Raw genomic sequence first — 24,083 nt, 5'->3', positions numbered from 1 at the left:
GCCGGTGGAGGTTGTTTGCTCCGGGACCCTAAACAGAACCAGAAACCAGATCTTCCCTGGCTCTGTCCAGAGATGCCAGTTTCATTGCATACACTAAGCAAAAATATTAAGACATTTTTATTTTGCTGGCATTTGAATACTTGGTTCAGTAACATAATGCCAATCTGACAGTTCTCCATAGTAATGCAGGGAGTCCCTCATCACTGTAAGTGGCCCATTATAACTGTCTTTGTACTGCCCTCTTTGTTAGAAGGGTTCTGAGAAAAGCTGAAACCAAACCTTACAAAAGAGCATGTCCTGACTGGTGTGTGTTCTAAAGGAAAGAAAAGCCTTGTAAGTGGAACTGATAGGAAGGAGTGACACAACCGAAAGTTAAAATAATCTGAGGAGACAAATGACTTTTTGATAGCTTGAGACCTATAGGAGAATTAAAACCTCTCAGCGTATAGACTGGTGCAGTTGATCACTCATATTGCAGTGTTAAAAAAGGCAGAAGCAGTACACTTAGAATATTGTCTTCATGTCAGAAATGCACCTCGTGCTTGAAAATGATAAAAAATTACAATCGATCCCTACAACTGTTCTGTTCATCTTTATTGATCAGGTGCAAGAAAGATAAATCGCAGCCCAAATAAGATTATAGTAAATGTTAGCATCGTCGGGGACTCTAGGTTGATAGAGAGCCATTCATCATCTCAAATGGTGACCTGTCCATTGCTCCAGCCATCCTGAGCCGGCTGTCTAATCACATACCTATTGATTTTATCTACATCCAGCAAACCTGGATGTGACTGTCATTGGGCAACCCAGATTGTTAAATGCAAAGGGGTCACTGGGTGTGAAGAGGATTTCACTTTCATTTTCTCACCAACCAACAATGATGTATTAAAAAATAAACCACCCCAAGTCATGCATGTGAAACCTGAGTGAATAGAGAACGAAGGGACACAATAGACCACTGCATTGCATTGTGTTCCTTTGTACTGCAATGCATTTTGCAGGATATTTCATGGAGTCTGAAGGCTCATCGGGTCATTTAGGCCACCCCCTGCAGTAAAACAGGTTTCACAGTAGCTAGTCAGAATGGATTGTTTTTAATGTTGCTGCCCCAGGAAAGGCATTACTTGGCTCTTACAACTTGATTTATATTGCTTATATGTTCATTCATGTAATAGTGGAAACATTTTTTAATAAAAATTACCTAAATCTGCCCCCTTGTTCTTACTGATTAATTTGTTATAAATGTTGATGCTCTTGTGGTTGTATGGAGATGATAGAACAAATTGTACTTGGTAAAGAATCCATCCTGAGGACAAATATACAGTGTAAAAAGAAATGATCCTTTAATATCCTAGGTGGAACACTGGAATGATAGGAAAATATGGTTGTGTGAATTTCATATTGGTCTCAAGCGCTCTTTGGTTATGCAGTGGTGGATTCCAAATATGGGAGATCAAAATAGTCTTTCAAAACTACATTAGGAATTTTTTCAGGAGGTTCAAATATTGATGAGTCACATGAATGTTGAGTCTGAAATTACAATGTGTGTGCCAACAGTGGTACTATCATTAAATAGATAACCTTACATGTATTTTAAGTATTCATGTCACCATGCAAGAAATCCTCCTCCTTCTGCTGGAGCGGCAGACACAAGATTTTATGTAGTTTTTGAAATCGTAAGTCTTGCACACATGTTGTCCTCTTGAATAGTGAAAACTCTGCTATCACTCTTTATCCACAGAGCTCAGAGTTCTACAAAGTTACCACCGAGCAATACCAGAAAGCTGCTGAGGAGGTGGAAGCCAAGTTCAAGTAAGTCTTTAATAGTATTATCGTTACGTACCCTTCCTGACAAGACGAGAGCACGCCTTTACCGCCCTTTGACACGTTAGCCCTCTGGAGTACTTGGAAGTGTGTTTGGACCCATATTGCTATCATGGAATTCCAGTGCAAGGGACAGGCCTCTGAGGAAAGCATGTTGCAACTCCATTTTATGAACTCTGGGGAACTTGAAAGCAATGGTGGTGGTGTTTTCATTTGGAATATGATTTTAGTAGGATACCTCTGATTATGAAGGGGATGTTAAATTGTTGCCTCTAACAGTAGAAACACAGAGATCATTTACTTTCATATAATAAAATGATGGGGATGTCCAAATTTGGGTATCTGTCTTTCTCCCATTTAAGCTGTTTTTATTTCTTCACGTGTACCTTGAAAACATTTAAATCACAGAACTTTCCCTTGCCCTTGATTATGAAGGTGATGTTAAATTGCTCCCTGTATTAATCCTTGGGATGATTAAATGAGTGTTTTGTAATTGATGGATCAGAGTGTCCCTGACCCATAGCCCTGTACTTTCCCTTTTCTTTCAGTACTCACATTAGGTAGGAAAACATCATTCAGAATTTTCCTGAGTGTATAGATACTTCTGCTGTGTAACCACTGTTAGTCGCACATGTGCAAATTAGTGAAGCACAGAAAGGTGTTGTGACAGGTTTAGTCAAAAGATTGTATTAGGCTCTGACCTCCTTCCTTGGCATGTTTATAAGCATTTGATAAAATGATTAAACCCTAGGGTAGAATGTTATTACTTTCTGCCGTAGTGTAATTTGTGTGGTAATGGATATTGGTGTTATTTTAATGTTGATTTAAAATATTTTTTAGAAAAAGTATGATTTAAGGTATATTTAAATAGAACCCTCCAGTCTTCCTTAGTGAAATTATCTCTTTAGGAGCAGACAGGAAAGACCTTCTAAAAATGAGCCATAAATCTCACTCTTAAAGGTTAATGTGCTATCTTCAGAATGTAGATATGGAATTGGATAGATTTGATTTTCAAAGACACTCTCCATATGTATTCTTAAAGTTGGGTTTTTAGCTTTCCCACGAATGGTAAAGCAGTGTTTTTCAAGCCTTTCGTCTCTGTACTGTGAGAACCTTTCACTTGGCACCCCAAGTCTGTCTTCTTTGTAAGATTGAAGCTATACAAATAAGTAAAATTTAAGATAAATCAAAGGAGATCCGTTCTGACCAGGATGATCTATGAAGTCATAAAGAAGATGGCATTTTAGTTGAGGCCTGAAGAAGAGTGTCGAGTAGTCAGGAGGGAAAGGTGTTCAAAAGGAAAACCATGCCCCGGAGTTGGTGGCTGACAAACTTGTTAAGATCAGTGGTGTGTGGCAGGGAGACTAGTGCAAGGTAAGGTGGAAAAGCTTTAGGGGCTTTCATTAGTTGCTGAACTAAGAAGCTGATCTTCATTTAGCCGGAAGTCGTAGTCTTCCAGGTGGTGCAGCAGTAGTGTGTCCACCTGCCAAGGCAGGAGACACAAGACACTCGAGTTAAGTCCCTCGGTCAGGAACATCCCCCGGAGGAGGAAATGGCAACTCACTCCAGTATTGCTGATTGGGAAATCTCATGGACAGAGGAGCCTGGCAAGCTACAGTCCGTGGGGTTACAAAGAGCTGGACACGATTGATCACACACACACACAAGTTACGCACACATTGCAAGGTGTTTGGCCAGGTGAGTACTCTGAGTTCTGTGGCCCTGCAATAATACTAAACTGACAGCTCATGCGAGGTTCGATTGGAGGCATGGAAAAGAAAAAAAAGCCAGAAATACCAGATGAGAAGTCTCTGTGAGTGAAGGAAAGGAGATGGATGCAAAAGCCACTGAGAGATTAGACGTGAATCAGTGATTAATTGGTGTACTGGTTTGCTAGGGCTGCCACAGACTGAGTGGCTTAAACGACAGAAGTTGATTTTCTCACAGTTGGGGAGTCTGGAAGTTCAGGGTCAAGATGTAAGCAGGGGTGGTTTCTCCAGGGGCTTTTCTTCTTGGCTTACACGTGACTCTCTTTACATGGTCTTCCCTCTCTCCATCTGTGTCCTCATCTCCTTTTCTTATAAATCGCATTGGATTAGGATCTACCCTGATAATGATTTCATTTCAACTTACCTCTTTGAAAAATCCTCTGTCCAAATTCACTCTCTAAAGCACCAGGCATTAGGATTTCAACATACAAATTTTGGGGGAGATGCATTTTAGCCCACAGCAAACACTTAGAAGGGATAAAGGAGAAACAGAAATATGAATATAGTGTGTTGGAAAGAAGATTGGCGGAAGCTAAATTTCACAAACAAGTCTGATTTTAGATGAAAAGACTCTATCTTCTGAAGCCACACCCAGCTGCCGTGTCATGGCCCTGGAAAGCATATAATCCGGCCTGGACTGGCCTACTGCAGATTGAGAGCCTGCGTGGAGCACAGAGGGAAGTCGTGATGACTGACCTTCTCCACAATGGCGTGGATCTGTAGGGTGGACTTGGTTTTAAGCAGAGCCTCAACAGCTATGGGGTCACACAGGGTCGGACACGACTGACGTGACTTAGCAGCAGCAGCAGCAACAGCATCATCCTCTTTTATCTTTAGAAGGTGGTGTTCTTGATCAGCTCCTACTCTCATCTGATGTAGTAGACAGTTTAACCTTTCCCAAAGCAAACTGTGGCCCTTGTACTAGCTTCTGGGAGTACTCTCTAAATCCTTGGAATTTCCCAAGTGAAAGAAATGTCTTCTTATTCATAACGGACCACTTAGGCCATGTGGTATCAGCCCAGTGCCAAAGACTGAAGTCAGCCACATGAGCAGTCAGGCCAGCTTATGCGACGAGGCCCCAGTGAAACTCTGGACACGGAGATGGGGTGAGCATCTCTAGCTGATGCTGCTCTACATTTGTCACATACACTGATACCAGGAGGGCTGTCCCTCCTGGAGGCAGTGGGAACTTTGCATTGGGAACCTTCTCAGACTTTGTCCTGTGTTTCTCTTCTTTTGGCTGACTCTCTGTAGCACTTCCCATAATGAGCCATAGTTCTGAGTTTAATAGCTTTAGTGAGTTCTGTGAGTCCTTTTATCGAATTTTCAAAGCTTAGAGTAGTTTGGGAACCCCCTTGAACTTGCAGTTGATACCAGAAGTTAGGACAGTCTTGGGGACTCTGCCCTCAGACTTTGCAGTTTGGCCAACTCCAGTGCAAACAAAAATTCAGGAATGTCCGGAGCTGGTTCTTCAGAAAGTGGTTTTCTTTATGTCATGTTTTTCAGCCACTTCCTGCTAGGCTGAACTTCCTAGAATACGGTATTTTGATTTGCAGCTTCATGCCAAGGAAATGATAGTGCTTCAGCGGCATGAGATGTTTACCGCCTTTGAGGGCACAGAGATTCCTCAGTGGAATTGTGTTTCTTCTCAGAAACTTGGGACCTCAGAGAATCATGACATCTGCATCTTTGGCAAGACAGTGTACTGTGTCCTTTCCATTGCAGAGCTGAACTCAGCTGACCCTCCTAGACAGCACACCCTGGAGGACTTTGAGGAGGGTTTCGTTAATTTTATCTGATGGAAGGATTCTTTTGGGTACACCTTCATTACAGGAGATGGAAGCTTCTTAAAATGCAATTTCAAGGGGCACTGTTACACGCCTGATAGGGGTGGAGGGCTCCATACAAAATCACAGTAAAGAGAAAGAATAATGAACGCTCAGAGCACTTGAGGCCACGTGTGATGAATACCAGTTACACCGGTGCATCCTTCAGGACAGCTGATGGAATTGTCTCAGGGATGCTTAAATGTTAACTCACACTTCAGTCCCTCACTGTATAGTATGGCAGCAAACCATGAAAACACTTAGAGCCAATGGAATCCCGCTCCCGATTCTCCCCACTTTGTTTTATTAGCACATCATTCATAGTGCTTCTATGAAACCTGCCCTCAGCTGTGTTCTCAGTATATAGCCATGAAGGAGACAGGTGGGTCTTACTGGCATGAAACTTAGAAGCTCATCACAGAAGAGCAGGTGGAAGACAGATTTTAATAACCCAAAGCTTCCAAAAAAATCCAGAGTGAGTTCTACTGTGGTGAGATAATTGCATCCCTAATAAACACGAAGTTATTAAAAATTATTTATCATTTTTTCAATGGAAATTAAGTAATTTGGGATCAAGAATGTGTGTTTACTTTCATGCAAGAACTTCGCCCCCCAAAAAAGCTTTAAAATTAGCTATAAAACTGAAATCACTGGGTGGGTAAACTCACTGATGTGTATACACACACACACACACACACACACACACACACCTATATCTAGCTTCTATTCTAAAGATACACCTTTTCAGCTCAACTGAAATGGTCATTAAAAGTACCTCTTACCACCTTTATCACCCTTTGTTATTATCTGTTAAATAGAGCAAATTATGGTGTTAGTTCTGGGTTAGTTTTCTGGCAGTAATACCATGTTGTAGTTCTGTTAATGAAAATTATGTTCAGTATTAATCCTTGTAGTCTACCTTATAGATAATTCAGCAAAATATTATATTAAGTGTTATATTGATATTGCTTATTAGCACAGACAGGTCTAGCACAAAGTAAATGCTCAATTAAATATTAGATTTTTTTTTTCTTTTTATTATATATTGTTATTTTTATATTAGTATTTTATTGTTATATCCAACTCATGTTGTAAAACTCTGCACCATTGGAGAAATTTCTATATTTAGTTCCAGACACAATCGAGATGATGTTAAAACCTCCCGGGGACTTCCCTGGCAGTCCAGTGGCTAAGACTCTGCACCTCCACTTTAGGCAGCACAGTCTCCATCCGTAGTCTGGGAACTAAGATCCCCACATGCCTCAGGGCAGGGCCAGAAAAATTTTTTAAAAATAACAAAAGAACAAACACACTGTAGGAACTTGTGGAGGTTTCTGTATTCGTTTTTAGAAAAAACAAAAAACTCCCAAAAGAGCATTAGAGAGAGATCATAGCCATGGGAAGTTGATAGTCCAGCCAGGAGACAGCATGTAAAGCGCTTATGACGGGACAGCCCAGTACGCGGTGTGCCAGAGCTCTCAGGATGAACAGACAGAATAGGGAGTGTGCAGACGGTGCTGCAGGGCTCTGTGTTCGGTCAGCATCAGAATCCAGTTGCCTTCAGTGGCTTGTTGTCGATATACCACACCTACAGAGAGGAAGCGTTACCACAGTGTTATGTACACACAAGTTGTTTTTAAAATACAGAAACAAACATGAAACAAACGTGTAGAGCAATATCAAAGCAATGTGAGATAGCGTAAAGGCAGTGTAAACCTCGGGAAGACAATGTAATAGCAAACAAGCATTTCAGAGATGACTGATCTTTCCTTCCCATGTTTTCCTTTAGATGATGGACTGGCCAGTTCTACCTTCCATAAAAACGTATATGGCAAGTGACATAGATCTATTGAAAATATTTTTGGACTGGTCTCATTAGAGGTGTAACTTTTTAGCTTGGCTTCAGTGTCTTTGAAGGATGAAGCATTCGTAAAGGAGTGTGATTCTGTGCGGTCGGATGTGAATGCTGGTAATGCTCCTTGGTGTGCCAGGCGTTAGCAAGGGTTTTCACTTTTATCCTTGAACGAAGTTGTTCAAACCTGACTTATAAATTTAGGCTCATGGAAGAAGCCTGGGTTATCCTTGTAACGTATTAAAAGATTAGTTACCCCGTGGAAGGAGTTTAGGTGATTGTAGAGCATCTGCAGAATGCTTTGCAAAAACTGTTACAGATAAAATGGCTTTTTAAAGTATTATATAGTCAAACGTTTGCATCAACGTAAAATTCTTTTCACTTTAAAATGTCCTTGGTTTTATTAGGGTTTCACTTTGGCCATGCTGTTTAGTTTCTCTTTGGGATATGTGATTTTAATAGCTACACTATGAATGAGTTAGTGAAGCTGAGGATGACATGTCCGTGGTATCAGCAGGTGTTTCTCGTGTTCTCTGTAATTACACATGTGGATTATGGACAGTTTTAAGCAACAGTGTTTAAAGATCCTGCTTAATTGGCTGTAAAATAATTAAATAAGATTTTGACTGGCAAATTTATAATTCTGTTCGATGCATAAGCCAGTGGGCTTGAATGTCAATGTGACTTGAGTTTGGAAGTATTAGATTAATAGGACTAATTGTACTGCAGGGATACAGTTTACTCTGATTAATAGTCTTAGAGCTCTTCTAAAAGTTTCACTGAGGAAATTTATGTTGCTTACATTCTGCTTAAACTTTTAATTAAAGCCTATTTCCAAAGTTTGAGATATTTAACATCGCTGTGCCTCTTCCCATTTTTCCGAAAGTTGAACTCCTGTAATTTTTCAGTGATGCCAGCTGCCTCATTGAGGAACTTGCCTTATCAAAAGGATTAAAATTATATACTGTCAGGCATGTATCTGTGTCTGCAGCTGACAGTTTCGCTGCACATCATCTCTAACACTTATTGATGTCTGCTTATAACCTACTTTCGTGCTGCGTGAATGGCTCTGATATACCAAATGTACATGATAAATGTTTTATCTCTGATTCTCATTGATCAATTTCTAAATGATCAAATGGTTTATCTCAGTAAGACACTAATTCACATTGATCAAATTCTAAATGACCAAGTCAACTTGGTTTTCTGCTGAACACAAATTGTATTAAAACAACATTACTTGAACATGCTGGCTCTTCCAATGCAGGAGTTATGTTACCAGCAGTTACAATATAACTAGAGTTATTGTATTATAAAGATGTCTCCTCCATAATGAAAAGTTTACACAAGAAGAAAAGAATGCAATATTACAGGAAGAACAAGACTTCGGGCAAGGATTGGGGCTTTTACTAACTAATAAAATTCCACATTTGTATTGGGCCTTCACCCCCCTCTTTTTTTTTTAAATTTGAAGGGCTGTGAACAGGAAATAGAGCAGCTGCAGCGGTGACGTTTTATTCCCTACGATCCTTAGAGTCAAGCAATGCCTTGGTTATTTTGTAAGAGACTTAGCAACGGAAGAGGTCAAATTCTAGAAAAAGTAAATATACCTGTACTCCTTGTATGTACACCTGGTTATAATTGCCTAGTTAGAAGTATAGCATTGTGTGGTGTTCTTGTTTTTTAAACATGAACTCACCTCTGTCATCTTCCACAGTGTTTCACGTTCCCACTCGAGTTTGTCTGATAGCAAATACCCACTTGGCTGAAACGTAGTCTTGATTACCTGGAACACCTCACTCCTCAGGCTGGTTATTTATTATATCTTTGACTTGTGTTTAACATCTCTAAAATGTAAATTTTAACTGCCATTCTCTTTAGGGCATTCAAGCTGAGAAGGTTTTAAAGTTGAAAAAGAAAAAAAAAAGTTATTATTGATCCTCATCTGAAAAATGGACCTAAGTAGCTGTTTTACTTTGATCTAAGACACCGCCTACCATGGGTATGGCAGCCCCTTCTGTCCTTCATCCGGGGATGTGAGGAGAGGAGCTGGCCACCTCAAGAAGCTGTGTCATTCTCTTCCCCCACATACCCCAAAATAGCAGACTAGTTCCAAGGAAAGTGAGACCTGCTTTGGAACACACCAGTGTTTGACTATACTTGTTACGATGGGCTTGTAGAATTGCTTAGATTTCTAAGGAAACTAGGTGATTAAGACCTTCTCCCCCTCTTTAAGATCGGATCCCTCCTAATCATATCTGTCTAGTTAGCTAGTTAGTTTCTTCTTCAAGTGGGAGCTCTATCCTTAGTCTACATGCTTAATTCTCTAAGGTAATGGAAAATTAAATGCCAAGAAACGCTAACACCACTTGGGAGTTAGGTTTCCACCTACATCAGTTCTGCATACATTTAATTATAATTGCCCATTTAGAAGTATAGGGTTGTTTGTTGTTTTTGTTGAGACATGACACCATAAAACTCCTGGAAGAGAGAGCACAGGCAAAACAGCCTACGGCATAAATTAACAGTGCTTTCCTAGGTCAGTTTCCCAGGCAATAGAAACAAAAGCAAACAGAAACAAATGGAACCCAAACTCACAAGGCCCTGCACAGCAAAGGGAACCACAAGCAAAGTGAAAAGACACCCCTCAGACTGGGAGAAAACACTCGCAAATGATGCAGCCAATAAGGGCTCAATCTCCAAAACACACAAACAGCTCATGCAGCCCAGTCTCAACTCAGTCAGGATGGGCAGAAGACCCAGACGGACACCTCTCCAAAGCAGACGGCCAGAAGGCTACCAGGCACATGAAAAGACACTCAGCAGGGCCAGCCATCAGAGAAATGCAAATCCAAACCTCCGTGAGGCACTTCCTCACACCAGCCAGAATGGCCATTATCAGAATGTTCAAATACCAGATTCTGGAGAGATTGCTGAGAAAAGGGATACCACCGCCCCCTATACGCATGCTGCTAGTGGGGATGCAGACTGGTACAGCCACTTTGAAAAACAAAGCACAGACTATTGACCGTTCCTCACAGCATTCCACTCAGTCCAGAAGCGTCTGCAGAAGGGGACAGGGCAGGGTGGCAAAGTGGATGAATATAGGACTAGAAGATGGAATATAGGAGTAAAAGGGCAGGACAGGGGTGTAAGCCCTAAGATGGTATTACCTATTTCACAAAACAATAGAAACTGCAGCCGTTTCATGAACACGGGGAGTAGGTCTCCAGGTCTAGAGGGTCACGGTGAAAACCCCCTTATCATTTCAACAGTGTGTGTGAAGGAACCTCAAGCAGTGCTACAAGCCGGTGGAACCAGATTGGCCACATCCTGCCTTCAATCCATGACCTGGAATTCTCTTCCAGGCCTCAGCAGTGGCAACTGGGGCTTGTTTGGGTTACTCCAGGAATCTTTTTTCCTTTAATACAGTCCATTTATGTGTTGCATGGAAATTATCAAAACCAGTCTTGTTGCAGCCTTTAGGTTAGTGGTCACAAGCTCCTGAATTCATGATTTGTTCTGCATGAGATAACAAATCATTCTGTTTTTCCCCTATAGGAACATTAGCATTGAACTTTCTGCTTTAATCAATACAATCCATTAAGAATCTAGTGTTACTCTACATGGTTATATGAAATATTAATTGCACACTGTTAGTTAGATAAATGAAGATTCTACCAAAATGATAGCTTGTTTCTTTTTTTGTATCATAATATTTAAATGAGAACATTTTATATTCTGAGCTGCATGATATTTTAGAATTATTGATCCTTGCTTATTTGAGTAATTAGCTACACAGCTCATAGTTTCCTAAAGGTATTTCTAACTGGGATTACTAAGTTTTTTCCTGTTGCTGATTGCAGCAAGAGTTCATTTACTTTTTAAAGGATCCATTTGGAAATAATTTTTAAAAATTTTACTTTGATGTTTTCAAAGCTGAGAAAAAGTTATTTTGCTTTTTGAGTGCCACTCCCGCTACAGGTAGAAAGCAGAGAAGCTTGTAGGGGGGCCAATTAGAGTTAATTACTGTCTGACTGACCGGCCACGTACAGGAAGACTTGTAGGAGGTAGATTTTCAATTCTTTCCTTGTGTCAGATTTTCAAAGTTTAACCATCTAGAGCCTTAAGTGTGGTTAAAAATTACATCAAAGAAGTTATCTATGCATAAAAGTAATAGCTGTCAGGATGGTCTCTGGCAGTTTGTATAGGCTCAGCCATATGGTGGTATCTGCTTGTGTTTCATCAGTCCCTGGTTTGGGAAGCCTATTCCAAGTGCTATCAGCCCTTCTTGCTCTAAACCAGATAATTAACCTAGGGTTGCCCACTCCCTGTATCTAGGGTAAAACCACGGTGTTAACATTGAAACCAGAACTCTCAGGGTACTCATCCTTGAACGGGCCTTCCTGTTGTTTATTTGAATGTATAATGTCCAGATCATCTTTCTTGGTGTCAGTCTATCAAGGATTCCTATTTCTGGCTCTTTGCAGTTTTTCTTAACATGTAAGCAAACTAAACACAAAAGTTGATAAATTTGGACTTTATTCATTAAAATGTTCTGCTCATCTTAAGACACCATTTTGAGAATACTAAAAATAGGCAAAAGACTTGAACAGACTCTTCAAAGGAAGATATAAGAATGGCCAATTAGCACATGAGAAGCACTAATAACATCATTAGTTATCAGGGAATTGCAAATTAAAACCACTGGAATGGTAAAAATCAAAAAGATTGACAGTACTAAGTGTCTGAAAGGATGTAAAGAAACCAGAGTTTTCCTGCTTTGCTGGTAGGGGGTATAAAAGAGCAAAGTCACTTTGGAAGAAGCTTGACAGTTTCTTATAAATTTAAACATTCATTTGGTCCATGACCTAGAAATTCCAGGTCTAGGTATTTACCCAAGAGGAAAGAAAATACTCTCAGTGGTAAAGAATCCGCCTGCCAATGCAGGAGGCATTGGAGACTCGGGTTCGATCCCTGGGTCAGGAAAATCCCCTGGAGGAGGAAATGGCAACTGATTCCAGTATTCTTGCCTGGAGAATTCCGTGGACAGAGGAGCCTGATGGGCTACAGTCCATGGGGTCACAAAGAGTCGGACACAACTGAGCATGCATATATGAGAGAGAAAGAAAATATACATCTCCAGAAAGATTTGTATATCCGTTTATATCAGGTTTATTCATACTTGTCAAAAATTAGAAACCACTCATATGGTCACCAGTGAAGGACTGGATTAAAAAAGTTGTGGTATATTCATACAGTAGAATACTGTTCAGCAGTTTTTAAAAAAAAGCAAACCATTAATTCATATAACAACATAGATGAGTCTCAGGAACATGTTAAGCAAAAAGAAGCCAGACATAAGACATTATTCATTATGTGATTCCATTTATGTGAAGTTCAAAAAAAAGGAACCATTGGTCTATACTGATAGAAATCAGCAAGTAGTTGATGGGGATAGAAGGGGACTTGACTGGAAACAGACCCGTGTGAACTTGCTGAGATCCTGAGGATTCGTTTTCTGGGTAGTAGTTACAGGTGTATTTACAATTTTTGCTGCAATGTGAACACCTAGGTCATTGAATTTTTTATGTTAATTATTCTTAAAATATCCTAAATTTCCTAATTTTAATCAGGGGAAAAAATGTCCAAAATACTGGGAATACACTACTTCTAACAGTAATTTGTCCTAGGTAAAATAAGTTTCCTAAGTTTAATCACAGTTTTAAAAAACTTGTGATTTCTGATCTTATCCATAATCATATTTGCTTACTAGAATTTGAATACTTTATCTCAAAGTCAGGGCTGTTCGTTCAGTATATTTGATCTCTATAGCTATAGGAGTAAATCTTGCTTTATTTTCTTAAAAATAAGTTTCCCCCCTTATTATTATTTTCTTTTACTTTAAAAAAATTTATTGGGTATAGTTGATTTACAGTGTTTCTGTTCTACAGCAAAGTGAATCAGTTATTTATAAACATGTGTCCACTTTTTTAACAGATTCTTTGCATATATAGGCCATTACAAACTATTGAGTAGAATTCCCTGTGCTATACAATAAGTCCTTTTCACTTTCAGTTCAGTTGCTCAGTCATGTCCAACTCTTGGTGACCCCACTGAACCACAGCACGCCAGACCTGCCTGTCCACCACCAATTCTCGGAGTCTACCCAAACTCATGTCCGTTGAATTGGTGATGCCATCCAACCATCTCATTCTCTGTCTTCCCCTTCTCCTCCTGCCCTCCATCTTTCCCAGCATCAGGGTCTTTTCAAATGAGTCAGCTCTTCGCATCAGGTGGCCAAAATATCGGAGTTTCAGCTTCAACATCAGTCCTTCCAATGAACACACAGGACCGATCTCCTTTAGGATGGACTGGTTGGATCTTCTTGCAGTCCAAGGGACTCTCAAGAGTCTTCTCCAACACCACAGTTCAAAAGCATCAATTCTTCAGCGCTCAGCTTTCTTTATAGTCCAACTCTCATATCCATACATGACCACAGGAAAAACCATAGCCTTGACTAGACGGACCTTTGTTGACAAAGTAATGTCTCTGCTTTTTAATATGCTGTCTAGGTTGCTCATCGGAGAAGGCAATGGCACCCCACTCCAGTACTTTTGCCTAGAAAATCCCATGGACAGAGGAGCCTGGTAGGCCACAGTCCATGGGGTCACTGGAGTCGGACACGACTGAGCGATTTCACTTTGACTTTTCACTTTCATGCATTGGAGGAGGAAATGGCAACCCACTCCAGTGTTCTTGCCTAGAGAATCCCAGGGACGGGGGAGCCTGGTGGGCTGCCGTCCATGGGGTCTCTGGAGTTGGACACGACTGAGCGATTTCACTTTGACTTTTCACTTTCATGCATTGGAGGAGGAAATGGCAGCCCACTCCAGTGTTCTTGCCTGGAGAATCCCAGGGACGGGGGAGCCTGGTGGGCTGCTGTTTATGGAGTCGCACAGAGTCGGACACGACTGAATTGACTTAGCAGCAGCAGCAGCAGGTTGCTCATAACTTTCCTTCCAAGGAGTAAGTCTTTTAATTTCATGGCTGCAGTCACCATCTGCAGTGATTTTGGAGCCCCCAAGAATAAAGTCAGCCACTGTTTCCCTATCTATTTTCCTTGAAGTGATGGGACCAGATACCATGATCTTCGTTTTCTGAATGTTGAGCTTTAAGCCAACTTTTTCACTCTCCTCTTTTGCTTTCATGAAGAGGCTCTTTAGTTCTTCTTCACTTTCTGCCATAAGGGTGATGTCATCCGCATATCTGAGGTTATTGATATTTCTCCCGGCAATCTTGATTCCAGCTTGTGCTTCTTCCAGCCCAGCGTTTCTCATGATGTACTCTGCATAGAAGTTAAATAAGCAGGGTGGCAATATACAGCCTTGACGTACTTCTTTTCCTATTTGGAACCAGTCTGTTGTTCCATGTCCAGTTCTAACTGTGGCTTCCTGACCTGCATACAGATTTTTCAAGAGGCAGGTCAGGTGGTCTGGTATTCCCATCTCTTTCAGAATTCTCTACAGTTTATTGTGATCCACACAGTCAAAGGCTTTGGCATAGTCAATAAAGCAGAAATAGATGTTTTTTCTGAAACTCTCTTGCTTTTTCGATGATCCAGCGGATGTTGGCAATTTGATCTCTGGTTCCTCTGCCTTTTCTAAAACCAGCTTGAACATCTGGAAGTTCACGGTTCACGTACTGCTGAAGCTGGCTTGGAGAATTTTGAGCATTACTTTCCTAGCGTGTGAGATGAGTGCAATTGTGCGGTAGTTTGAGCATTCTTTGGCATTGCCTTTCTTTGGGATTGGAATGAAAACTGACCTTTTCCAGTCCTGTGGCCACTGCTGAGTTTTCCAAATTTGCTGACATATTGAGTGCCTTTAGTAATGTGTATATATCATCCCCAATCTTCAAATTTATCCATCTCCCCCCCACCCCATCTTACCCCCTAATAACCATAAGTTTGTTTTCTCTGTCTGTAGCTCTACTTCTGTTTTGTGAATAAACTCATTTGTACCCTTTTTTTAAAATTCCACATATTGTATTAAATTATGTTTGCCTGTTATACATATGTGATATATATACTAGATTATATAAAAAGGATTTTTAAAGGCAGGATCTGTACATGAAACATTTATATAGTAACTCTGGTACTTTTTAATATTATAATCTTAGGCAGCAATTTGTTCATACTATGTATTGAGTGAGCCCTGGCACAATGCTTGAAAACGTGTAAAAGCTTGCATCTTGGCCCTTACTGCATGTTGAGATGAAAGCACACGTTCCCACGTGAAAGTGTCGCCAAGCCTCCCCCACTTGCTCACATGGCTGCCTTGAGCTATTTAATGTGCTTTCTCATGCACTGGCCAGCACTTAAATTGCCCTACTCCTTGTGTGAGTGTGTTTGTCTAAATGCTGGTAATCAACTGCATCCCTTGAAAATTGATAGATGTGCTCGTTAAGGGGAGTGCTCACTCTTGGCTCCCTTCTCCAGTCACCTCAGCTACCGTTTCTGGATGAGGCTGGCAAGAAATACTGTGCAGTGATACATCTGGCTTTATACTCCTTTTTAAGGACTGAAACCTCCCCTTTGAGTATGTTAACACACTTTGTAGGGATCTTACAAGCACAAAAAAGTCAGCTATTTGCCAACTGCAGTATTAACACAAGAAAGCCTAAGGGCTGCTGTTGTGTGGTGGGATTTCTTTTTTTTTTTTAATAGTTCTGCCATCCGCTCTTCATTTTGTTCTCTTGTGCTTCTGAGACTGCACAAACACCTATTTATGTGTGAGACAGATCCATCTGTGGAGACTCTGAAGTCCACCAGCCTGCCACCGGTATAGATTTCCACAAAGCTGCCTGTGTGTGAGGCACATTCTGTGTGGTTTATGATCAGGAGTCTGAAGGTAGCATACACCTGTTTCTGCTTTTAGGGTGAGAAATGAATTGCCAATTACTGTCGACGTGTGCAGACATGACACTTCATATGCTAGAAGCTTGCTCAGCCTGCTTTATGCTGGGCTCCCCACTATGAAACTGTCAGTTCTGAAAAAGGGGTGTGTGTTGGCAAGGAGGAGAAGAGGGAAGGGGATCAGTCCTTGATCCGTTTCTGTCTTTTTGTGCTCCTGCAAAGTGGCGGGAGGGAGGTCAGTGCCTCTCACCTCTGTTTCCCCAGCAGAGCTCTTGAACAAGATGAAGTGATCAAAGCCGGACGCCAGCACGTCATCACAGTCTCATTACTTTGCAAGCTGCACGCCCAGATGCTGCTGTTTTCTGTATCAGGCTTCGCTGATTTACATGCATAACACCTCCACTACAGCTCATTTGGTACTGTTCACAATTAACTGGTTCTTGTCATGATAGAGTTTCTCTGATACAGAAGACCTTAATGTAAAGAGAATAACATCGCTAGGTGTAGCCTGTTTCTCTCTGACCTCCTGGTTGGTTGACAAGAAACAGGGATCAAATGTTTTGTCACTGCTTTGTTATTCGTGTTATTGGTGTGGTTAGTAGGGTGTGGGTTTGGAGGTATTTTTGAAGTCTTTGAGATACGAGATTTTCCTGGAGACCAATTTCATCAACTCCCCAGTCCTGGGAGTTCTTTTCAATGAGTGGATTCTGATACCCTGTTTTCGTTTGTTCGGTTTCTTCCCCCAGTGAAGAGCTGCTCAGTGACATACATTTGTTTTGAAGGGTAGTAATGTGACAGCTCATCATCACTATCAGCAACACAGCCGTCCGTCAACGGTCTCTGATGCTCCACGCTCTGTGGGTGCTAGAAATGCAGAAATGGATGTCTGAGGCCCTGTGCTCGGAGGCCTGTTACTTGTTGAAATTATGAGTTCTGCTGCAGAAGTGTCAAAACCTGATGCTGGAATTATAACTGTAACAACTGTAACATTTGTTAGGGTTCCCTGGTAGTACAGAAGTTAACAATCTGCCTTGCAGTGTTGGGGACACAGGTTTGATCCCTGGTCCAGAAAGATCTCACGTGGCATGGGGCAACTAAGCCCATGTGCCACAACTATTAAGCCTGTGCTCTAGGGCCCGTGAACTGCAGCTGCTGAGCCTGCATGCCACTACTGAAGCCCGAGCACTCTAGAACCTGTGCTTCGCAGCGAGAGAAGCCACCACGATGAGAAACTCATAGCCCCCGCTGTCTGCAAATAGAGAAACTCGCATACAGCAAGAAAGACCCAGTGCAGCCAAAAAAAAAACCCCACAACTATTTTTTTTAAAAAGTTTGCTCAAGAAGATTTGTTGAGTATTTAATACATTTCAGGTGGTTTTATAAACTGGAAACACAGAGGTGAAGGGGCGTGATCCTTGCCCTCAGGACATTGGCAGTACACGTGAGAAGGCAGAAAGTACACAGCCACTGCAGCGTGGTAAATGCTCATATAAAGGCACAGACAAAATAGGGTGGGGATGAGGAGGATCTGGACTGCAGGAAGAGGGGCTTTTTTTTTTTTTTTTTTTTTTTGAGATTTTCTCAAGGTGAGCAAAGGGAGAATGACTTTGCATGAAGAGGGAATCAAATTCTAGAAATGGTTAGACTGAATGTGGGGGAGGTATAATGGAATAGGAGGCCAGAAAGGAAGATTAGAGTCGGACTTCAAAGGACTTAAAATGCTGTTTGTTTGTTTGTTTTAAATAATTTAATTTATTTATTTATGGCTGTGCTGGGTCTTCGCTGCTGCAAGGGATTTTCTCTAGTTGAGACGAGCAGGGGCTACTCTCCAGTTGCGGTGCTTGGCCTTCTCATCGTGGTGGCTTCTCTCATTGCAGAGCATGGTCTCTAGGGTGCTCGGGCTTCAGTACTTGTGCTGTGCAGGCTTAGGTGGCATGTGGGATCTTCCTGGACCAGGGATTGAACCCGTCTCTTCTGCCCTGGCAGGCAGATTCTTTACCAGTGAGCCACCAGGGGAACCCTAAATGCTGTGTTTTGAAAGGCAGAGTTATTGGGATGTGAGAATTGAACCAAAAGTTTTACCTACTCAAGAGTATTTTTTTTTAATTTCTTATGCCTGGTGCCGGAGAAGGCAATGGCACCCCACTCCAGTACTCTTGCCTGGAAAATCCCTTGGACGGAGGAGCCTGGTAGGCTGCAGTCCATGAAGTCGCTAAGAGTCAGACACGACTGAGTGACTTCACTTTTACTTTTCATTTTCATGCATTGGAGAAGGAAATGGCAACCCGCTCCAGTGTTCTTGCCTGGAGAATCCCAGGGACAAAGGAGCCTGGTAGGAGGCCGTCTATGGAGTCGCACAGAGTTGGACACGACTGAAGTGACTTACCAGTATGCCTGGTGCCCATAAATCTCATCATTAAGATTATGCCTTTTGAATTGATCATTTTTTCTAGAAGGAGGCTGTCAAATATATAAATAGGATATTTGGTACATACATACATGTGTATGTTGTAACAATCACGATTTGCTATTCATATTAATTACTATTATATATACACATGTTAACATGCATTAAACATAAGCACATATCAGCCTATATTAATTGTCTCTTAGCAAAGTTCAGGGCCTTGAGAGAATGGGACATAGGAAAAAGTAGTTTTGATTGGAAAGATGGAGAGGAAAGAGTTCAGGAAAGGTTTAGTTCATAGAATGCTATCTGGAGAAATCTTAGGGCAATTTTGCAGAGAAAGAGCCTTAGGAGATAGAGGGCCACCAAAAGGTAGGACACTGGTTCTACATATTAGCCCTGTCCGTGCAGTCTGTGATATGAGATCATCTTTTAATTGAAATGGTATAATGATGGACTTAAATACTCTTAGCCATGATATCTCTGTCCACGATGTCCTGAGAATTCTGCATGTTTTTGGAAAGAGTGCTTTGAAGCAATTGTATATGGTTTATTCATTTATGGTCCCTGTGGGCCACAAGTCTTGGTTTATGTCTATAACTGTGCTTATGTGCACCCAGTGTATATAAAATTAGCTCATGGGCTGCTAGTCCCCTTGAAGATTCTATTAGTATTATTAAATGAACCTTTTAAGAATTATTTCTCCTTCCCATTGCATTTTGTTATCAACTTTTGCCTGTTGATATCCTCCCTGGATGCTTAGTGTAAGTGAAAAACATGAAATTAATAAATGATAATGGATTTTTTAAACTGTCAATATAGTGCCCTCTACTTTTTTACAAAACAAATGTAATTTTTTCCTCTTCCTTCTCAATCCCTTAAAAGTAGTGTGTGAAATTGTAGTTTGATACTCATCTTTCCAAGTTTACTTCTATCCACAGAACCATTAATAAACATACATGTTTCATTTTTACAAAAAATGAGATTATACCATCTATGTATTTTACCTTACATTTATTATGGGTATATCGCTCCTGGTAAACACATGTAAATCTAACTCCTGCTTTTCAGTACCTGCATAGTATTCCCTGGCATTATTGTACCATGGTTTATTGAATCCATCTCCTACTGACAGTTACTCAAGATTGTGTCTCAGTAGGTTTTATTTGTTTAAGGCTGCAGTGAGACACATTTGTACATAAACCCTTAGGAACTGGTACTTCTGTTTCCATGATGTGGATTGGGTTTGAATTACGACCAGTCCTTCTAACTATGTGGCATTGGGCTACTTAACCTCTTGGGCTTCTTTTTGCTGATAAAGGAAATGTTTATATAAGACCTTATAGGGTTCATACAAGATGTGTAAATTATGAGGATAAAATGCTGGGTACAGAGTAGGTGCTCAGCCCTACCTGGGGTGATAGCTAGAGATCTACTAGGGTGGGCTTACAGTGGGCAAGGCCCAGGTTACTTCACTTCAGAGGGTTTATTATTCTGAATCTATATCCAGCCTCCCAAGCCTGTCTGTCTGTCTGTTTTTTTTTTTTTTTTTTAAGAGGAGGAAGCCCATCTTGTGAAGAATTTCAGCCTTCTTGACTCATGCAATTTAAAAATATTACATTTTGGCAGAACCTTTGCAGTTTTTGCCACTAGTCTGTAATTCCCCAGAGGTGAATTGAGAAGATTAGTGGTAGAACTTTTTCCATTAACTCTGGGAAAAACTACAGAGCAAAAAAATTGTCCTTTGGCAGAAATGTCAATCCATACCTCTTTTGGAGCATTTGGAAACTGAAGCGCTGAGAAGCTGATTTAATAGGGGAATTGAAAACCAAAATGTATACACATCTTCACCTTTTCTAACTGATGACAAGACAAGTGAAAAATATACTCTCAGAACTTGATGATGCAAAGAAAAGAGGATCGTTGCCCTAGAAAGTACATTAAGGCTGGATCTTTAAAAGATTCGAGTGCTATGCTCTTGGCCACGTTCTTCAGGAAACTAATCCATTCTTATTAATGTTGCATCTATTTGTACTTCATGCCATAAAATTCCTCCTCTTCTTTTTCTTCTTGATGTGTAGTGCTTAGGAAGTAGGTTTAAGAAAAAAGGAGTGTTTAATACACTACAGATTTTGCTGTAGCGACTACCAAGGAAATGTGCTCATCTTCTTGTCTGTGGTTCTTAGTCTTCCGGATTTTTTTTAAATGTATGAGAACTTTTCTTAATTTTTCAGTTCCATAGTGTCAGTAGAGCTATATTGAAATAGTAAATTTCTGCATGAGCGGAATGTCTCCTGGATATGATCTCGACAGAGATCCTTCACAGTGCAGTAGAGTGGCTCTAGCCAGTTAGTTCTCTTCTTTCCTCACCCCATCTTAGTTTTTGACATCTGTGAAAGGTGATCATCACAGAGATGTTACACAGGAATTAGAGGAGGTCCACTCATGTTCTTGGCACACTCACTCAAAGCAGTCAGTAGTTAGCTAATGATGACAGTCATTGATAGTTCAGGTTTCTGCTGAGTGAATTTTGTGTGTGTTTTTAAATTGACACCCATCATATAATCCAATATATATGTTTCCCTAAGGGATAATCCCCGCATCTGTAAAATTGCCATTGAGAATGTACTGTGCCTGTGAAAAGATGTGTTTGAAGACAAATGTTTTCTGTCGAATCATTAACCAACGGTTAGCAACACTACTCAAAATAATAATTATATTTTAGCAGGCTAGGAAGTACATAATTTAGTTAGAAATGCACACAGGAGGCTCTGTCAGGAGAAACGCAGCTAGTGTTAGTGTATGGTGCCATCCTCATCTAATCACTTGTCACACTAGAATATTTATATCTGCTTGAGATTGTAGGCAATTACAGGTTGACAGTCTATGATAAATCAACAAAATTGTCCATAAAGTTGGTTCTGAAGTCAGTTGCTTGGCATTTGGACCCTAATTTTTCCCAGAAATAAAAATGACACTTATGGATAAGTGTCTAGGTTACTCCTCAAAACCCTATTTAACCCCTGTATGTTTGCAGTGAAAAAGGAAAGGCTGGAGGTTTGGTGGCTTAGGGTTGGAAAGAAACAAACAAAAAAAAGAGTACACTTGCCTGTGTGTGTTTAAACTACATTCTAGATTTTAAAAACTAACTTGATCACAAGTATAATCTTATTTCTTTGAAAAACTGCTGATCCCTGGAGAGAGTGAAAAGGGAAAACATAAGCCTTGAAAAGAACAACTTCCTCCCTATCTCCCAGTCCCTCCAGTAGTTTGCAAAGTAATTTTTTTTTTTTTAAATGGTGAGTAGACTCCTATTTTCAAATGAAATCTTGTGTGGGATCCTAACGCTGGCGGTATGCTATGTCGTTAATATCACTGTAGTTAATAAGCTTACTTGCAACCTTTGCTTATTATCAAGAAAACAGTGACACTATTTCCATGAATCCAGCACTTAGGAGCTCAGGATGGTGAACCGCAGATCTCTAGCAGTCTCAGCACTCACATTCATTTATTTGGTTGTGCAGTGTTGTGATAATCCTGATTTATAGTGATAAGTAGTGACTACTCATAATAGTTTTTGTTTTTTTTTAACAGCTTGCCTTGCAACCTCAAGATACTCATCCATCAGTCTGATCCATATGATTAAAAAACGAAATAAGTTTCTGCTTCAAAGCTAAATAATTGACAGTATCTAATAAATCATTATTTAGAAGTTGGGACTAACATCCCAAACTTACAATATTGAAGCATACTGTGAAAATAACCTTTGACACCTCCTCACCCTCTTCTTTTTCCCCCCTCTTTCATGGGCCCCGGAGTTGACTCTGTAAAGCAAGAGAGAGTGCCTTTCCCTGTGTGTCTGCAGCTTTGTAACACAGCGCACCTTCACCTTTTCCTCCTCATCAGCTATCCACTGGCCAAGACCAGTCTCACATATCAGGGTCTCTGAAATATTCTTTGGCATGTCCCTTCTTCCCACTCCCAGCTTCCAAGCGCAGGTCACATTTGCTCCCTCTGTGTACAGGTAACTTGAGCCCTTCTTGCAGCCCACTATGGATCATGGTTGCCTGCGTACCTGCTCCCTTCTGAAGTGAGAGCCTTGGATGCACGAGCTGCCTCTTGCCATCTTTGTAGTGGTAGTACTCTTAAACACATGTCCAGTTAATATCACTATTGTTTCTACTAAGTGGAATTAAAACTCTTATAAAACTTTTTCCTGCTTTTCAACTTCTACCTTCGGGATGTTTTCACTCTAGAAGGGCATTTGAATTTACGGTAGGGGAAACGTATCTAAAAGGCTAAGTGAGAATTACAAACTTTTGGGAATTCGAAGGGTCCGTTACCAAGGTTGTGGATCAGGTTACAGTATGTGAATCTCATTCCTAGTTGAAATGAAACCTTCTTGAGGGTAGGGATTGTATTTGTTAGTTTGTTTGTAGATCTCCACCAGCACCTTGCACATATTCTGTACTCAGTAAATATAGGCTGAAATAAATTCACTCAGCAAATTAGGGGACTGTGGCTATGTGACGTCTCTGTGTCTAGCTAATGGTTTGATTTATCCAGCTGTTGCTGGTCTTTATTTATAGGCTCTGCACACAGGGCTGACATTTGCCGGGCATTAGCTGATTGCCAGATTTATCTCCAGAACCTGCGCAAGGGAAGGCAGGTGCTCCTCTTTGCTGCATCAATAGGGTACTTAAGACGAGCGAAATTAAAAATATGATGTAATATTGTTTACTAGATTAAGATTTGTCCTTCCTTCAGTTTAGATTTTGTGTATAAGACAGATTTTTGTTAGGGAAGGATTATTGAATGTGAAAACTTTTGACCTTTGCTGTTTCCAAGGACTGTTTTTCCCTTCTCTTAATGTACACAGATTTATATATTTTCAAAACCAAAATACATCTAATTAATATTTTCTACTTGAATTTGACAGCATGACATCTTCCAGTCAGGTAGCTCTCTACCACAAAAGCCAATTAAATACTTCATATAACAAGTTACCTTCTTAGAAAAGCTAACTTACCTGCCTCCCCCCATGAGGTCTCTATATACAGTGTGCTATATACAGTTGAATACAGTTGCCTGTATTCAACTCGACTGTAGGTACTTTCTGAGCAAGGACCGATGGAACCAAGGCAGAGAGGAGAAAACTCTGTACTTGAAGGCAAGGATAAGAGAAGCCATTTCTCTTCCTGGCTCAATTAAGAGGTACTGATCGTCAGGTCCCATTAACCTAGTGGGTCACTACCTTGCATGTATTAGCAGCAGTCCCACTGTGACGTGTAGTGGTCTCGCCACGTCATGGACACATTTATGAAGATGGATAACAGTGAAGGTTCAGTGTTAACTTTTATTGTCAGGCAGGCTGTACACGAAACTGTCCGGTATTGGTTTTGCTTTGATTTATGAGAAGGCTGCCACATGAAGAAGACGTCACGTAAAACAGCACTGCTAGCAGCAGTATGATTAGATGCACTTGTAG

The 24,083-nt window shown here is 40.7% G+C and overlaps 1 protein-coding gene across 2 annotated transcripts in view; it reads left to right on the top strand.

The window, feature by feature from the left end:
* CHCHD3 (coiled-coil-helix-coiled-coil-helix domain containing 3) overlaps window positions 1-24,083 on the top strand; it is a 285,897-nt gene that overhangs the window by 225,078 nt on the left and 36,736 nt on the right. For both annotated transcript variants that reach the window (XM_025291546.3, XM_006047727.4), the window contains one exon: window positions 1,742-1,812. In XM_025291546.3, the coding sequence (XP_025147331.1) occupies window positions 1,742-1,812 (71 nt within the window). The remainder of the gene's footprint in view (window positions 1-1,741; window positions 1,813-24,083) is intronic.

Source organism: Bubalus bubalis, chromosome 8 (genome assembly GCF_019923935.1).
Source record: "Bubalus bubalis isolate 160015118507 breed Murrah chromosome 8, NDDB_SH_1, whole genome shotgun sequence".
Lineage (NCBI taxonomy): Eukaryota > Metazoa > Chordata > Mammalia > Artiodactyla > Bovidae > Bubalus > Bubalus bubalis.
Note: the sequence above shows the minus strand (reverse complement) of the source record. Positions and strands in the feature narration are given on the sequence as shown.